We start from the raw sequence: 18,322 nt of genomic DNA, 5'->3' as shown, positions 1-18,322 counted from the left end.
TACTCAGTGGTAGAAAGGAATGAAATACATGACAATATGGATGAACCTAAAAACATCATTCTCAGCAAAAGAAGTCTTACACAAAGAACACCCATGGTATTTGTAACAAGTTCTAAAATGGAAACATGAAATCTAAGACGAACAAAATCACACCACTGATTTCTCATCAGTGGGTGGGTATTGACTGGGAAGGAACAGAAGGGAGGTTTCTGTGGTGATGGAAATATTCTATATCTTGATAAGGGTTTAGGTTCCACGGTGTGTGCATTTGTCAAAACAAATCAATTGATACACTTAAGAAGTTTGTACATTATATAAAAATCGTAGCTCTCCCTCCCAAAGACATACACAAATATTGTGTGTGGATGTGTGAATGTGTGGAAGAAAGGGATTATTTAACATAATTTTGGAAACCTGAAAATTCCAAATAAACTTTATTTTGAAAATCATTAAAATGTACATTTTGGATGGAAATAATTTGTTCAAAGAACATTTTCTTTTCATCATCTGGCTTTTTTTCTTTTTCTATATGATTGTACTGGTCAAACAGCTCATATTGCTTGGCAAATTCTTTTCAGAACAAGCAGAGAATGGATTGTTCAATAGACAGGAAGGAGGAATTTATTAAGGCCAATCCACTCCAGTTTAATAAGCAAGGGTCTGAATCATACTTTGCTCATACATCATTTTCTCTGTTTTTTGCCTACTGAAGAGAATAATTTGCTCATTGAGTTTCTACAAAATATAGAACAACTAGGTTTCAGAGACATCCCAATATCCAGACCTAGGTGGTTCACAGTCTCTTTCAGGCTGTGAGACAAAAAGGAATAAAGCATTGTAGGGAGAGCATTCTTTTCCCAATCATCTTCTTCATATCAGGGGCTTTGATGGTTATTGTTCAGCTACTAGGCTAATTAATGTTTTCTGGACACTCAGTGCTATTTCATGACTTTGTGCTTTTGTTTATAATGTTATTTTGGCCTAGAGTCATCTATGCTAGCTTTCTAGCTGTTAAATTCTTACTCATGGTTTAAAACTCAACTCAAAAATTAACTTCTCTTTGAAATTTTTTCAATGTCCCTAATCAAGCTTTTCTGTCCTGGCACCTTGATTGTATTATAGCATTTACCATAATGTAAATTTTTAAAGTAATTATTTTTCATTTTTTAAATTGTTCAAGTAGCTTTCTGCCTTTTCCCCCCACCCCAGCCCAACCCCCCAGCCCTCCCTACCCCACTCCTGCCTCCACCCCAACCCCATTATTGCTCATGTGTCCTCTATAATTGCTCCTGCAAACCCTCCACCCTTTTCCCCTGAAATTCCCTCCCCTCTCCACTCTGGTCACCCTGCTCTCCCTTTCAGTGTCTTTGGTTATATTTTGCTTCTTTGTTTTGTGGATTAGGATCCTGTTAAAGGTGAGATTGTATGGTATTTGTCTTTCACCACCTAGTTTTTTTCACTTAGTATAGTGGTCTGCAGCTCCATCCATGCTGTTGCAAAGGGTAGGAGCTCCTTCTTTCTCTGCTGCATAGAATTCCATTCTGTAAATGTTCCATAGTTTTTTGACCCACTCATTTACTGATGGGCTCTTAGGCTGTTTCCAGCACTTACTATTGTAAATTGTGCAGCTATGAACATTGGGGTGCATAGTTTCTTTTGGATTGGTGTTTCAAGATTCTTAGGATATAATCATAATTTGACTAAATGTGATAGTTGCATTTCTATCTACTACACTAGACTGACAGTTTCTAGAAAGTAAAACCTGTATATTTGGTCTTTTAGTGGAGTTTGTCACATGACACTGTATGGGGTTAGGGAAAAGTAGGTTTACAGTTGTGAGTAAGCAAAACACAGAGTGTTTTCTTGTATTATTAATCTATTAATTAAAATCAATAATTTATTAATTATTGTTATTTTCCATACGAACAATGGTAAACTTATTTATTCCCCACCCTGTACTCAATGTATGTTACTCCAAGGAAATTTGAAGCCCTCTTTACTGAAACCTCAATGAGAGTAGGAAGCAGGACTCTGTGTCCTACCACCCCACAGCACACACACACATGCACACACACAGAGGCCTTTGCTTTGTGGGTATTTGACATTGAATATGTTGGTGAATGTAATGATAATATTTTTGAAATGTTCCTAAGATCCATGAAATGGAAACATTTTTAAAGCTGCTTTATTCAGCTATTTTACATTAAAGTGAAAACTGTAGTGCAGCCAGCCTTTTAGAACTAATCCATTTTGGTTTTGCAGTTTTAAAAGAAGAAAAGAACACTTTGGTTTTAATCATCCAGTTTGTACAAGGGAATTAGCCATGGAGAGGTTTACATAATGAAGAATGTAAAGCTCAGTATTTATTTACAATTGGAGTTTCACTTTATTAATCTCAGTAAGAAAAGAAAATTTCCCTGTTGTTAAACCCCAGAGTATCTTTTTTCTGCCTGCAAGACTGAGTCAGCCTCAATTCATTCATCCATGCGTGACTGCTTTATCCAGGCCTCAGTTACGTGTGGTGCAGCATTGACAGTTCATAAGCTAATAAATATCCACTGAGCCCACAGGCAGAGCAATTGACTCACAGGAGCAGAGCTTTACTCATTCATTACCTGTGTACATTTCTTACTCTAATTGTTTACAGAATTGGCAACAAATTATTTTAGGAATGCACACAATTATTTAGTGTAAAAAATGTGCAGATATGCTGACATGCAGGACAAACCTCAGCAATATTCTTTAGTATACAGAAGTGCCATAGCTGGTAGGACAGTGCCAGAACGCAGAGCGCCCTGGCTTTTTATCTTGGCTGTCCCAGTCTCCCTGCTGGACAGACATGTTCGTTCACCCTCCCAGAGGAACAGAGCATCTCTGAGATCTGTAGGGGGCACATCTCTCTGTGTGTGCACATGTAAAATGATTGTATGAGAGACAGAGAGAGGCATAGTGTTTGAAAAAAGAATTAGCAGACACAGGAAAACTGGATTGATATTTTGACAACTGGTTTAGAATTCTAATACAGAAAACCATCCATGCTGTGTTTCATAGAAAGACTTCCTGCAAGATGACAAAATTGCAGCTGTTACAAACCTCTTTAAGAGTGCCCACATAGAAACTAGAATATTCTAAAAGTGATGCCATGTACTTTTCTATATTTTGTAAATCAGAATAAATGTGATGAAATAAACACCAGACACTTGGTACTCATGTGATATTAGCAAAATGGTTGATTGATTTGGCATACGCTTTCTTTGTGCAAGAAATGCAAACAGACCTTTAAAAAGCAGCATTATGTTGGGAGTGGTTGGGGGGAAATGCAGAAACCTGTAACTGAACAACAATAAAATAATTATTTTTAAAAAGCAGCATTATGTTTAGACATTAAAATGTCCAGGGTATGAGGGCCCATGAAAGACCCAAATTCTATTTGTCTAAGTCAGGATTTTTTTCTTTCTTCTAATTTAGAACTAAAAAGCAGCCCAGAATTAGAGATATATCCTGTTGGGTGTACTATAGCTCATTGCCTTTTCAGTCCTTAGTGGGAAAAAGCACACCCAAGGTGACAGAAAAATCTAGCATGGCAACCTGGTGTTTTCTTCTCAGGAATGCTAACTGCATCCAGCCAAACCATGGGACCACATCTTTGCCTAGTGAACAATTAAAAGTTATCACTGTAAAGATGGTTAATAATTTGGGGTACCACTTAATGATTGGAAATGGTCATTCATTATGCCACTGCCATATCCCTGTACAGATTCTGGTACTGGCAAGTGGATATTGCTGTAATCAATACCTAAAATGTGGAAATGGCTTTGAGTAGAGGTTGAAAGATTTGGGGAAGCATGGTAGAAAAAGTCTCTGCCTTGAAAAGCCTGTTGGTAGAAACATTGATGTGCTAGTGAGGACAACTTCAGCTAAATGAGATTTCTAAGGCATATTTGGGCAACATTTATTAAAATAGTTATCAGTTCTGCCCTGACTGGTATGGTTCAGTTGGTTGGGCATCATCCTGCAGACTGCAAGTGTGCTGGTTCGATTCCCAGTCAGGGCACATGCCTGGGTTGGAGGTTCGGTCCCCATTCAGGGTGCGTGCAGGAGGCAACTGACTGATGTTTCTCTCCCTCTTATTCTCCCAACCCTTCTCTTCTCTCTGGGATCAATAAAAGAAAAAATAACCCTAGTTATCAGTTTTCATTCTGTCACCCCATATACCAGAGAATGGTTATAATAAGCTGATGCAGAGGCAGAGATGCTCCTATTAGAGCATCCACTTTTCTCCAAGTGTTCACTTGGACAATAGATGCTTGGAAAATTTGGGAACATGTAGCTGGGGTCTTTGAAACATTTTTCAGTGAACCTTACTAGCTTCAGACTGTGGCAAGGGAGAGGAGGGAAGTGCTACAGATCACTTTCCCTGTTAACCCTTTAAGGATTCCTTCACAACGAGTATGTTTCTCTCCAGGTACAAACAGCTCCTGCAGGAAAAAGCTGGTATTGGTTTTGCTTTTAAATAATTATAGGTAGTTTGAAGAAAGTGGCTAGGGTCCCCCCTATTGTCCCTTAGGCTCAATACAGTGCAAGAATTGGATACACACAGGTAGTGGTGACATGAGATGGAAAGCTTTGCCATACAGCAGTGGTTCTCAAGATGTGGGGCATCAGATTCAGCAGACTCTGAAGCATAGCCTAAAACCATGGCAGCAGACTAAATACCACAGGTGATTCAGGGGCCCACAAAGGCTCGTGTGCCCACTTGTCTACTGCAGTGTTAATATGTCCTTTGTGAAACTATGGCTTATGGCCAGTAACTTATCCCAGTATCTCTCCAAGTTAAACAGGCTTCCTTAACACAGGGCTTTTGAGAAGTCATTGTACTAATAATACACATTTTTGAATTCTAAAGAAAGAACTAGTGGTTCTCAATAGTGGTTCCTCATGACCAGCAGGCTTAGCATCAGCTCGGAACTTGTTAGAGATCCAGAGTCGTGAGCCCATCCCAGACCTGCTCAATCAAAAACTCTGGAGGTATAGTTGAGCAAGCTCAGTCCAGATGTTTCTAATGTGCACAAAAGGTCTGAGAGCCAAGAGTCTTTGCAGTATTTTCCAAACCTATTATTTCATCAAACATGTGGCAGGGCTAATGCATTCTGCCATAAGAATGTTACTGAAGTGTGTATGTGTAATGAAGATGTGTAAAAGCATCCTCACTTGTAGAGAGGTTTTTTTGGGAGGGGGTGACTATTTAATTATCGATTTACACAAACCCCACCTTCTGGTAAAAACAACTTGAGGCAGCTCAAGGAGAATGCTGGCAGTAAAGGATCCTTCTGGGGTATTCTGACCACGTCTAATTTATGCCAGACTTCACCGAGACACCAATGTACTGATTTGTTTATTACCAGCAGACCTACGCTTTTCCTCAACAATGACAAACCAAAAGCAGTAACCAAAAATAGTCAATAAACCAAACTTTAATGTCCTTGGAGTGAGAGAGACAATGTATTGATTGAAAATTAGCAAAACTGAGTAGGGGGTTACCTTGGCTGGTGTAGCTCAGTGGATTGAGCATAGGCCTGTGAATCAAAGGGTTGTTGGTTTGATTCCCAGTCAGGGAACATGCCTGGGCTGTGGGCCACATCCCTGGTAGGGGGCATGTGAGAGGCAACCACATATTGTTTTTCTCCCTCTTTCACCTCCCTTTCTCCTCTAAAAATAAATAAATAAACTCTTAAATTTAATAGGGGGTTGAATGCATCTACTTCTGGTATGTGGTACAAGGACACTTGAGTCCAAGCTAGGGTGGCAGCCATACTTCATGCAGATAGACTTTAAAGGTCAGGCCAGATGATGTATTAAGATGCGATCAATGGACTGGGCTAGAGGCTCCTGCTGAATGTGGCTGAAACATCTTAGAAATGGGCAGCCTCTCCTCTCTGTACAAAAGCATGCAGATTGGGGCCCCAGTAACTGTATTTGATGGATGCTCTAAAAAGAAACATTCAATTATGTTTTACCTGTTCCTCCACTTTTACCTTCATATATTGACTACTCTGAAGCATGTAATGCCAGGCAATGGCAGCTTTGGGGAGCTAGTAAAAAAGTCAACAATCTTAAAAATGTTTGTATTTTCCTTCAGCGCTCAGAGGTAGAAAGGACCTTAGTTGTTTAGTCTTGTGTCTTCCCTCTACCTAAAAAAGCAAGCAACAGAAAGTGGAAATAGTGCGAACAGCTGAGATAATACTAGAACATAGGTCTCTTTTGTATAATTCTATCACTGAATGGGAATGAGAACTCTTTGTTCCAATATTAAGTACAAATACAATAACCAGTACAATAAACACACTTTAAAGAGTGTTCATGCTAATAGGAATCTTTAGATTGTAGATTATCTGAGGGCCATGATCTCATCATGTATAAATCAAGATTTAACTCCAGTTTCTATGATAGGTAATGGTAAGTAACAGACACTCAATAAAGACATGTTGAAGGATTTTTTTTCTTTGAATGAATATAAAGAGTTTATTCGGTGCGTATTTGGGTATACAACAACAAATATTAAACAACTTTTTTAAGTGTTTTTGTGCACAGGACAGAAAACTGCCTGTACATGCTATGTCCACTTTTGGAACACAGATTTTAACAATTATTAATGCACAAAATCTTACATATCATGCAACTCTATGCCAAGATTCCAACTTTCTTCCATGCAACAGATATGAAGATCTAAATGGAAACCTAGCTAAGTCTTAAACACTTTTCCAGAAGCATGTATAATTATATGTTGTTTAGGGGTAACCAGTCTTAATATTTCCTTGTACACAATATTCACGTGCCAAATACAATGACAAGAGGACTCATACACATACAGATAAGACATTTCTTATTTTAACAACACAAAAGACAACATCACAGTTCCACAATTCCTGTCTACACAAGAAGCCACAATAATAGTTTAACATGATAACACAAATGGAATTAAGAGAAACCTACACTTGAGGATAATGATTTTTTTAAAGTAATCTTTACTGACTGGGTTTGACAATACAACTCAATTTCTATGCACAAAGTACAGCATAATAACTTGACCAAAATACTACAAATCTAAAAAAAAAAAATTGGTAAAATCACAAGAACACTGTTACCTTGAGCCTGAGATGCCAATTCAGATCCAACCCTGAATTTGATTGATTTGGATTAAGTGACACAGAATCAATAGAATCAGTGAATTTCAGAAATCAGAAAGTCGCACTATACCAAAGTAAAGAATACATTTGAATCAAGCGTAGATAGAAAACATTAAGCCAAGAAAACAGCACAGTTCACATAACTTTGTTTGCCCCTACAAAACATTTAAGCAGTTAATTTTTTGTTTTGTTTCTGAAGAGCAATTGTGGTCTTTTAAATTTTCTTGCTTGGAGGGCAAATTTTTATCAGCGTTAGTGCTGTGAAATGATTGTGGTTTGTCATCCCCAAAGTATAAGTGAGATCATGAGAAAATTGGGCAGTCCTTCTCCCAGATTTAGTTCACCTATAATGCTTGGCATTGTTTTGCGCAAGCTCAATCTAAATTATGGGGCTTTAGTGTGGATGATAAAGTTTAATGGCAGATAGAATAGTGAATTCTGCCTGATTGTTTGGTAAATGAACTGACAAATTTGAACTTTTGGGTGAAGGACTGCTAGAAGAATTCAACAGCACCTGGAGGTAAGGTTCTGTTACAGAGCCCTTGTTTTGCCCTCACTGGCTACGTTGATTCATTGTGGCTCATGGATTTGCCTCCGTTTAGCACTCCGGAGACACTTCTGCTCTTGGTTGGGGTTCCGCTTCCAGATCGGGAGAACTCCGTGAGATCGTGCAGTGACGGCTCCTTGTACATGGCCACTGAAAAGCACAGAAAGATGGTGTCAAAGACCTTTGAATGAGCACACAGCACTGGCCCTTGACTTTTCTTCTGGTTACTAAGCTTCCATGCTTTAGGCTAGATATGAAAAATGCCGCTTTTAAGAACTCAGTAGGAAGTGAACTGGACGAGATTAAACAAAATCTACTCTTGGTGAAGTAGTGTGTAAAGAATTCTAATGCTTAATTTCCATCATTTATGGTTATGTGTATGAGAGGATTGATGAAAAATGCATTTAATAAAGCTCTTAGAAGTTTAAATATGATCTAGATCATGCTGTACAAGCCAAATATTAAAATTTAAAACATTTAAAAATACTGATTTCTGTGATGCTTTAAAATGAAACTCCCAATGTCTCTAAATATTAGCACAATACTTAGTGCAGGAAATGGTAAATATCACTATCATTATGCTATAAATAACAGTACTAGCTTATGTTTATGGAGCACTCACAATGTACTAGATACTATTCTAAGTGCTTCACATTCATTATCTCTTTTAATGCATATAAGAATCCTCTGAAGAACTTACTCTTATATTTTACAGACAAGGAGCTTGAGGCACACACATGTGGCCAGTATTCCCAAGACCATCCAGTTATTAAAGGATAAAGCTGGGATTTGAATCCAGAAAATGTGCTGTGGAGCAGCAGTATGCTGACTGACTGGGCAGTCTGCCTTACTCAACCCTGTCTAACCTCAGGCCAGTAACCTCTTGGAGGTCTTGCTCTGCTTTGCCTGAATTTTATATTTTTTTCTACCATGTCTCATTACTTCTGACACATTCCAAAGTTCTGTAGTCCATTCCAATTGTTCACCCTTTCTAATTTGCTAGCAATCTTCTAAAATGACTGCAAAATAAAACTACAAATAAAAAATTGGGGGACTATATTGTTGAGCTGTTAAGGAGTTTCCAAGCATTTTTCCAATAACTGTTCAGTGTACATTTAAGTATCTGTTTTTCTGCCCAGGGACCATTTTGGCTTAATTTGGGGTTCTTGGCTGTCCTGAGTTAGCAATTAAACTACTTTTTATATAGGTATGGTGTTATATATGTAAAATGGAAAATATTATGGGAAAATTAAAATTAGGAGATTAGATGGTGTTGTCGGTGCTTTAATGTTTTTTTTTTAATAAAAGAAATGTTCCCTTTTATAAATATTTTATTTATTTGTCTTTAGAGGGGAAGGGAAGGAGAGAGGGAGAGAAACATCAATGTCCAGTTGCCCCTTGTGCGTCCCCTATGGGAAATTGGCCTGCAACCCAGGCATGTGCCCTGATGGGGAATCAAACCGCGATCGTGTGGTTCGCAGGCCCGCACTCAATCCACTGAGCTACACCAGCCAGGGCTAATGTTTTTAAGTATTTAAAATATTGCTAAATTTTTGTATAAAATGCCTGAATGAAGAAGAATTATGTTCCATTTTCAAATGTGTAAGAAAAGACTGATTTAAGTACATACTCATTTACTGTACAGCCTATAATATGCAGCTTACCTTTCAGTGGTTTGGGCAGGAAGTGGGCTGCAGGCTTGTTCTTCTTCACATGATTCCCTTTCATGATCTCTCCTTCTTTGTTCAGACCCAGATACCACCCTCGGCCTGACTGCTGCTGACGGTATATCATTGATGAATATGTCACATAATAATTCTCAAACACGGATTCTTTGAATTTGCACTCAGGTGTGAAATGTTCCTACAAGAAAAGTAAATAAACTAAAGCTCAATACTTACAGCAATAGATGTCATGGAGAATCATGTGGTACTACCCCTTGGAAGTTCAGGGCACACTTTTTAAAGCTTTATGACCAGTGCTCTATTTTAATAGCATAAACTATTATTATTGGAAAACAAGAATACATATAACAGTTTGTTTGATGCTTTAGAAAACGCACTAAGTCAATGATTAACTCTCTTTGTAATAAGGTTATGTAAAAATTAGAACCAGCCACATAAATGTAATATAATATACCAGACAAATTCAAGAGCCAAAGGTGGAAAGACAAGCCTAAATATATCACATGGAGCTTTGTTCCATTTGGAATTAAATATGAGGAAATAAACATTCAGTCCTCGTACTTAATTTTCATAGATTCTCTAGTTACTATAAACCATAATTTTCAATTGCCCAAGGCTGAAATCTGGGTTACAGTTCTAGCTGCCTCTATTTCTTAAGGGATGCTACAAAGACTTCCATTTAGTTTTAGGTGAACCAAATTGATTTCTTTGGATCATTAAACCTTAACTTAAAAAAAAATCCTCTTCACCCCCACCATTGCTTTACAGTAACATTTATAAGCAAATCAATATAGAAGCAAGGAATTTACAGTAATTCCACAAGCAGACATGACAGAGCAGCCCAGGGGACTTTCAACCCTGAAATGTAATATTGTACCACATGCTTGGCCATGTTTTCTTTGGACTTGCTCATGCAAATAAAGGGTTCCTGAACCAACCATTTCACAAAGACAAAAACAGAAAACCTTCTTTTAAGGTTTGTGTGTGTGTATGCAGTAAACAGCTATTATAAAAAGGCCATTTGTAAGCAAAATGAAATGAATAGCACATTTTATTTCTTAATGTTATTTTTTAAAAGATTTAATTAATTTATTTTTAGACAGAGAGGAAGGGAGGAAGAGAAACATGAATGTGTGATTGCCTCTCACACACCCCATACTGGGGACCTGGCCTGCAACCCAGTCATGTGCCCTGACTGGGAATCGAACCAGGGACCCTTTGGTTCCCAGGCTGGCATTCAATCCACTGAGCCACACTAGCCAGGGTAAATGAATAGCAAATTTTAATCCCTATGTAATCCATGGAGTAGCAAAGTGTCCATTTGGGGTGGAAGATAATGAAGAAAATGCTGACTGAACTACATGTGACAACGGCACCATGGAAGCCTTTAGATTTTTGCTCATTTGCTGAGATGTTATCAGGAATACCTTTTGATAAAACCCTAAATAAACTATCTTGTAAAAATACTGCACGCTTTCTGAACACCAGTCTTTTATTAGCAATGCCTCCATGGCACTAACTTCCTTCACTTTCATATGAGATATCACTCTAAGCAATGCACACTACCTCAGCAACAGAATCTAAAGCACTCTCTGAGTCAGTGAAGCAAAGAGGGGCAGAGTTCTCTGATTGAGGCTGCCTTTCTCTGAAAGTTAAACAATTGAACTTTTTTTCCCTCAGAACCCACAAAACCTACCTCATTTAGTAATCTGCAGAGCACACACACTAGAATGAGGTTTGGGGTTTATCTGTGCTTGGAGCACACTTGATAGATCCTCAGTAGATTCATAAAAATTCAACCTACCCAAGAAGAAACATACTTCCAAGAAAACTATCATGTGATAGGAACCAAAGCATTCTATTGATAGGCTGTGAAAACTCCTCTTTGTAGGAGTTAATTCTGATTGGGGGACCAGGGAGTGTTGGGCTTTACAGAGAGGGTGCTATTGTAGTTGAGCCTTGAAGGATGGGTAGGGGTTCAATACCGAAAAAGGAGAAGAATAAAGCACAGAGCCATAGTTCCTCTAACCTCCACTTGTGGGTCCCCTATCTCAGTAATAAGAGTCCACCATTCTGGCAAATGCTCACACTTCAAACTTTGGGGGGTGGACCTTGATGTTCTACAGGCTCTCCAGTCCATGATTCTGACCTTCCATTCCCACTGCCACTGCCACTGCTCTAGTTTGTGTCCTTATTACCTCTTCACTGGTCTACTGTAATGGTTTCTTAACTGGCCTCTCCCTTTCTGCTAAAAGATTTTGCTCCTAACAGGTTTCATGGTTTCACCATGCCTATAGTAAAAATCTCAACTTGATGTTGCATTTAAAGTTTTCCACAATTCAGTCACCATATTGCCTTCCGTCTCAACCTCTACCACAGAATCGTGTCTTTGTGTCTTTCCAGATGGCATTCATTTCCTTGGTAATGAGTGCCATTCTTCTATCTCTCTACCTACTGGATTTTCCCTCATCCCTCAAGGCTTTGCTCAAATATGACTACCTCTGGAATCATATCTGATCTCTTCCAGTCAAATATGTATTTGTGCTCCCATAAACTCTAGCCAGATCTCCAGCTTGGCTCTGTAGCTCAGGCATGTGCATGACTGGCTCCAAATGGCAAGGGTCTCATGTTATTTTTGAATCCATCTTCTACCTTCATAAATGACCAGTCATATTGCCTAGCACACAGCAAACTACCTGATTATTGTTCACTAAATTTGAATTTCAGAGATTCAGATTTAAGCACTGCAAATTCCAAGATTCAGAAGCATTAACTAGTGAAACGTCTGCATGGAATTTCCCTAATACTATATAATGACATAGGCTATATGTAGAAAGAAGCTGTCATGGCATACACTGATCCTGTGTTACGAATAACAGATAAGACACAGATACTAGCATCTACAACATCAGCAGGAAAAACGTGGCAATTGTTACTATTGAAAATGGCAAGGAAGGACTCAATGAACTGAGTGCTCTGTCACATTCTGGCAATGTCTTAGTCATCACCACTAAATCTGGACTGAAAAACTCAGTAGAGAGTGAGAAAAATGAGGCCAAAAACAGACTGTCAAAGCAACAAAAGAAATGCTCTGTTCTCTGTGTGACACTGTCATTTTATTCAGTGTTGGAATGAGTAGGCAAAAGAGCCTTGATTTTTATGATGTGAAAAAAGGGACATCCCACCCAATACAGGAAGGGTCCCCAAAGAAAAGGGGGTGCAGTTGCATTTGTCTACGTCTCAGCAGTGATTCATATAAATAACAGAAATTAGAATTGACCCTAATCACGGAAGCCTTATTCAGAGGATACCAGCTAGAAATATGGCAAGGAATTACCCTCCTTTGATCAGCCTGGAGATGATTATTAGTGTTCTTGAAGAAGATACCAAAGTGGCCTCAACACATAGAAGACACTAATTAGAAGTGGCAATCACTGTGCTCAGTATTTATGATGTATTAAATAAATATCTGCTATTGTAATGAATGATTGAAAAAGATGCCAAGGATTCCCTGAACAATCAGTCATTAAGAAATTACTTGGCATGAGTACAAAAGGTGCTTTATATCTTATAACTTTTTGTGCACTGATTTCTCCTAAAATTGTTTGCCTTGCATATCTGTATTTTTCAGAGAAATATTTTTAGTTCATGAAATAATTAATTTCTATTCCCATTAAAATTCAAGGTTAGTTGTAAGTAAATATGGAATCCTTTGTGTGTATGTGTTCAAAATTTTATTTTTATGGGTCATTTATAAAATAATTTCTACTACTTTTAAAACTGAATTTATTGGGGGTGACTATGGTTAATAAAATTATACAGGTTTCAGGTATATAATTCTATAATATACCATCTGTATATCATATTGCGTGTTCACCACCCCAAGTCAAGTCTCCTTCCATCACCTATTGTCTCCCCTCTACCCACCTCCAACCTCCCCCAAGTCCCCTTTCCCTCTGGTAATCACCATACTGTTGTCTGTGTCTATAAGTTTGTTTTTGTTTAATCCCTTCACGTTTTTCAACCAGCCCTGTAATCCCTTTCCCTTTGACAGCTGTCAGTCTGTTCTCTGTCTCTGTTTCTAATATGAGGGGGAATCCCCTTAAAACTGGAATTTATTGATAAAATTGTGTATTTATTCTTATATGTTTAAACTTCAGTCACCTCCACAGTATTTTCCATTGATGCAATACACCTATAGAGACAGTTTTTTCCACTGCACAAAACAGTTTCTGAACTTGTTGATTTTGAGGCCTTTTAGTGTTTCTGCCATTTTTGTTTCACCTCTAACACATTGGCAAAATGTTTCCCTTTGAGGACTTTTTTCATTGGGGAACCCCCCCAAAATTGCCTGGGGCAAGATTGGGTTAATAGAGAGGGTTGAGCATGGGGGTCATGCTGTATTTGGTCAAATCTGCTGAACACTCTGCATGTGGTGTGGGCAGGTGCACTCATAGGTTACCCATCATGAAATGGGTAACCGCATTAAAAGAATCTTTAAAAAAATTCACTGAAGTTAAACACAGCCTCTCACAGCAATGCCAGCTGGTACATGTGTTGATACAGATGGATTCCGAGAACACTCACCTAGTAGGGGAAGCCTGTACTACGAGGAGCCTGTCCTCCAGAAGATAATTATTATTTTTTGTGTGTGTATGTATGTGAAAACTAAGTGAAATCATAAGCTAAGTTAAATCATACGGTCCTTGTCTTTGTCAGACTGGCTTATTTCACTTAGGATAATATTCTCCACATCATGAACATTGAAACTTTATTTTTAAGAAATCCATACCAGATAGTTATGATTATATTTTGGGTAAGGGAGCAGGACTCTACCTTTCCAGAACGATCATATCCAGGAGCAAATCTAACACTTTTTCCGTTTTTTTTTTAAACCAACTTACTTACTATTAAGGGGAGGTAGTTATTTGGAGGTTGGACTATAACTAGTGAAAAGAAAGGATTTGAAACCCTCAAATCACGTCAAGAGGACATATTGGAGAATACTTACAGCCACAAATGATAGTGGTCAGCTGCCCTTTTCAGCACACCTTAGACTTCAACATGAACTTTGGGAGGTAAGTGAAGAAGGTATTAACACAACCAGTAATGTTATTTGCAAATAACTGCCAATCCAATGGTGTGCCACAAAACATCTTTGTCCCAGAAGAAAAAGCTTTGGGCCTGTGTAAATTTCTATTCTCTGTTAGGGTCAGAAGAAGCAATAGTGCCCTGGGTTGCCTCTGGCAGCGAGGGCAAAGTATGGGGAGGGTGTAATGCTTTTCTGGCTTCTAGAACTGGAGCCAAGGCACTCAGGAGGCAAACTGGAACTACATTCTCAGTAGCCATAATAAAAAAAGTGACGGCTAAAAAATACCAGTATATCATTCATGCCATTTCAGTGACCTAAATACATCTGTAATACCAGAGACACACATGATGACTAGATGCCCTTCTGATTAAGTAATTTGGAAAACAAGTCTTAATAGCAGGTTTTTCATACTCCCCCCACTACTTTATCTTTTCAGCTACAGTCCCACTGATAGCTGGCAATGTTTCACTTGAGTCTGTTATCTCAATAGGAGAGCAAAGTTTGAGGATTGCCATGAAAACTATAAATGTTTCCTTTAACACATTTCTATCAAAAGAAATATTTTTTTACATGGGCTGCACTGATTTCCTTGGATCTCAAGAGAGCAACAGTCTACTGAGGATGTCCATACATAAAATGTTGACCACAAGTCTGAGATAGCAGCATTGTACAGTAAGTATAGTCTTTCTCACATGTTTATGCTATGCCAAGTGCCCACATCTTGGTATAGGTTAATATTTCTCAATACACTTTGTTTCATTCAGATGTAACATTTTGTAAAGCAGGCATCATAGAACAAGAAAAAGTTTATAAGCACACTCCCTTTGTGCAAAAAGTGAAGCATGTTTCCCCAGCTGGAGCTGAAACAGAAGATGTCTTGCCAGAGCAGGGGCGAATATAAAGGAGTAGAGCTGAGCTGTCCAGCCAGAGAGGGGTCTAGCTCCAGGGCTGCCTCATAGTGATGCTGTGTTACCATTGAGCTATTTTGTACTAAACAGAGCTTACCTTTTACTGCACCCCCAAATTGGGGGTTCCTATTGGCACTGAATGGGTGCCAACAACCGTTGGTTGACAATATATAGAACTGAATAGCAGCTTATTAATTTGCTCAATGGTCTTACAACTTGTATCTTTTATGTTGCATTAGTGGAACTACTGCAGAGACACAGAAACCTTAGAGCAATAAACATTAGTTCACAGAAAGAAAGAACATTTTAACAGAGCCATCAAGCAATACAACAGATTTCCTCATAAGAATGTTCTCTGATGGCAGAACGGAGTGAGCTATAAAGGGAAAATTCAAGAGGCAGCCGAGGGGAGACCTGAAGCTTCGGCTGTTCAAGCAGAGGCTGCATGTCCAACAGATGCTGGAAATCCAGGAACTCCACCTCTGACATCTTTCCTAGCTGCTTCCCAGGCACATTCTGCCAGTAGGAGGCGCTGGCAGGAGGGTTTTGTGGAAACTTTTAAGTGCATTATTGTATTTATCCTGAGGGGAGAGGGGAGAGAATCATAGGGGAGAAGGGGATGGACTCACATGAACAGGTGTGGGGGACACATGGACAATAACTAAGGGGGGGGGCAGAAATGGGAGGAAGGCAGGGAGCATGGGGTGGGGGGGTGGGCAGGGTTCGGAATATAAGACAGAAAGCTGTACTTGAACAAGAATTAAATAAAAAAATTATTAAAAAATAAAATAAAATCTGCTGAAAATAAAAAAAATTATCCTTGCAATAAAACAGATTACTTTTTATGCTGAGCCTGTTGTGCTCTTAAGACTTCATAGGTTTATAGCCAACTTCCACCAAGATGGAAGCGTAGGTGGAAACACTGTGCCTCCTCTCACAACCAAGTTTAAAGCCAACAAAGTTTCAGTAACAAAAACACAGCCAAAACACAGAAAATTGAGCTATATGAAAGTCTGACAACAACAAACCGTTCAACCGGACTGGTAAGAGGGGTGGAGCCAGCAGCGGAGTGGGGTTGGGCAGGAAAGATCTCCTGACCCAGGCACGCGGGCAGCCGTGGGAGGATCCCAGGGGTGGGGTAGCAACAGGCGGACCCAGTGAGGGAGCAAGGTGACAGGCTGACAGTGGTAACACATTCGCGAGCAGATAAACCAGCCAAGGAGCGAGCAGTGAGACAGTCCACGCAGTCCCCAGTGGCGGGAAGCAGCAGAGGGGGACACCATTGCCCCTCTCTGACCCCGCCCCCACATACAGTGTCACAACCCAGCAGACTGAGTTGCCCTGCACTGGTGAACACCTAGGGCTCAGCTCCTCATATGCAACAGGTGCAAACAGACCAAAATATGGCTCAAGAAGAACTCAAAGCACCAGAGCCAGTACTTTTAAGCGACCAAGAAATAGCAAACCTCTCAGATGCACAGTTCAAAACACTGGTGATCAGGATGTTCACAGAACTGGTTGATTTTAGTCACAAATTCGAGGAACAAATGAAGGCTAAACTAATTGAAATGAAGGGAAATGCACAGGAAACCAATAGTGATGGAAAGGAAACTGGGACTCAAATCAAGGGAGTGGAGCAGAAGAAAGAAAAAGTGACCAAACAGAAAAATATGAAGAAACAAGAATTCAAAAAAATGAGGAGAGGCTTAGGAACATCCAGGACATCTTTAAACGTTCCAACATCCGAATTATAGAGGTACCAGAAGGGGAAGAGGAAGAGCAAGTGGAAAACTTATTTGAACAAATAATAAAGGAGAACTTCTCCAATCTGGCAAAGGCAGTAGGCTTCCAGGAAGTCCAGAAAGCTCAGAGAGCCCCAAAGAAGTTGGACCCAAAAAAGAACACACCAAGGCACATCATAATTACATTAGCCAAGATGAAAATGAAGGAGAGAATCCTAGAAGCAGCAAGAGATAAGGGAACAGTCACCTACAAAGGAGTGCCTATCAGACTGTCAGCGGATTTCCCAAAAGAGACCTTCCAGGCAAGAAGGGGCTGGAAAGAAGTATTCCAAGTCATGAAATCCAAAGACCTACAGCCAATGCTTCTCTATCCAGCAAAGCTCTCATTTAGAATGGAAGGACAGTTAGAGTGCTTCCCAGATAAGGTAAAGTTTAAGGAATTTATCATCACCGAGCCCTTATTATATGAAATGTTAGAGGGACTTATCTAAGAAAAAGAAGATAAAACATACAAACAATGAAAGGACAGCAAACTCACAGTTACTAACAACCACACCTAAAACAAAAGCAAGTTAAGTGGACAGCTAGATCAAGAGTGGAGCCATAGGAATGGAGATCACATGGAGGGTTAGCAACAGGGGAGTGGGAGGGGGAGAAGGGGGGAGAAGGTACAGAGAATAAGTAATATAGACAGGCAGAAAATAGATGGGGGGAGGGCAAGAATAGTAGGAGAAATATAGAATCTAAAGAACTTGAGACACATGGACATAAACTAAAGGGGGGGATTAGAACAACTGTAATGGCGTAACCAATAAAATATATTTTAAAAGAAGAAACAGTTTATAATGAGTGGGCATTTAAAGAAACTTTAAAACAATGAACCTACTAAAACTTAATTTCTTCTTTTCAGCAGGTTCTACAAACATGTTATAATTAGTCTTTCTCACCCTTTAAGCCTCTCCCCACCTTCTCTTCCTGTCTTCCAGCCATATTTTCAGTAGCCTGGGGATCCAATTAATTTAACAATCACTGCCAATAGCAAGGGTCCCTTTTCTAATTCTTAGCTGTGTTCTGATGACAATTAATTTTAGATAACTTAAAGTTATCTATCAGGTTATTTAAGCTGGTCTGAGTTGTGTGCATCAATTATTCCCCAGCCCA

General features: G+C 39.2%; 1 protein-coding gene across 2 annotated transcripts in view; it reads right to left on the bottom strand.

Moving 5' to 3' along the window:
* Window positions 1-6,592: 6,592 nt before the first annotated feature.
* FGF13 (fibroblast growth factor 13) overlaps window positions 6,593-18,322 on the bottom strand; it is a 219,823-nt gene continuing 208,093 nt past the window's right edge. For both annotated transcript variants that reach the window (XM_037038504.1, XM_037038495.1), the window contains exons 4-5: window positions 9,399-9,597; window positions 6,593-7,884 (exon numbers count right to left, since the gene is read on the bottom strand). In XM_037038504.1, coding sequence (XP_036894399.1) covers window positions 7,748-7,884; window positions 9,399-9,597 — 336 coding nt within the window. In that variant the 3' untranslated portion in view covers window positions 6,593-7,747. The remainder of the gene's footprint in view (window positions 7,885-9,398; window positions 9,598-18,322) is intronic.

The sequence above is a fragment of the Sturnira hondurensis genome, unplaced genomic scaffold (assembly GCF_014824575.4).
Source record: "Sturnira hondurensis isolate 20B ecotype Veracruz unplaced genomic scaffold, ASM1482457v3 Scaffold0002016, whole genome shotgun sequence".
In the NCBI taxonomy this organism is placed as follows: domain Eukaryota; kingdom Metazoa; phylum Chordata; class Mammalia; order Chiroptera; family Phyllostomidae; genus Sturnira; species Sturnira hondurensis.
The sequence above is the reverse complement of the archived record's forward strand: the minus strand, read 5'-3'. Positions and strand labels throughout refer to the sequence as shown.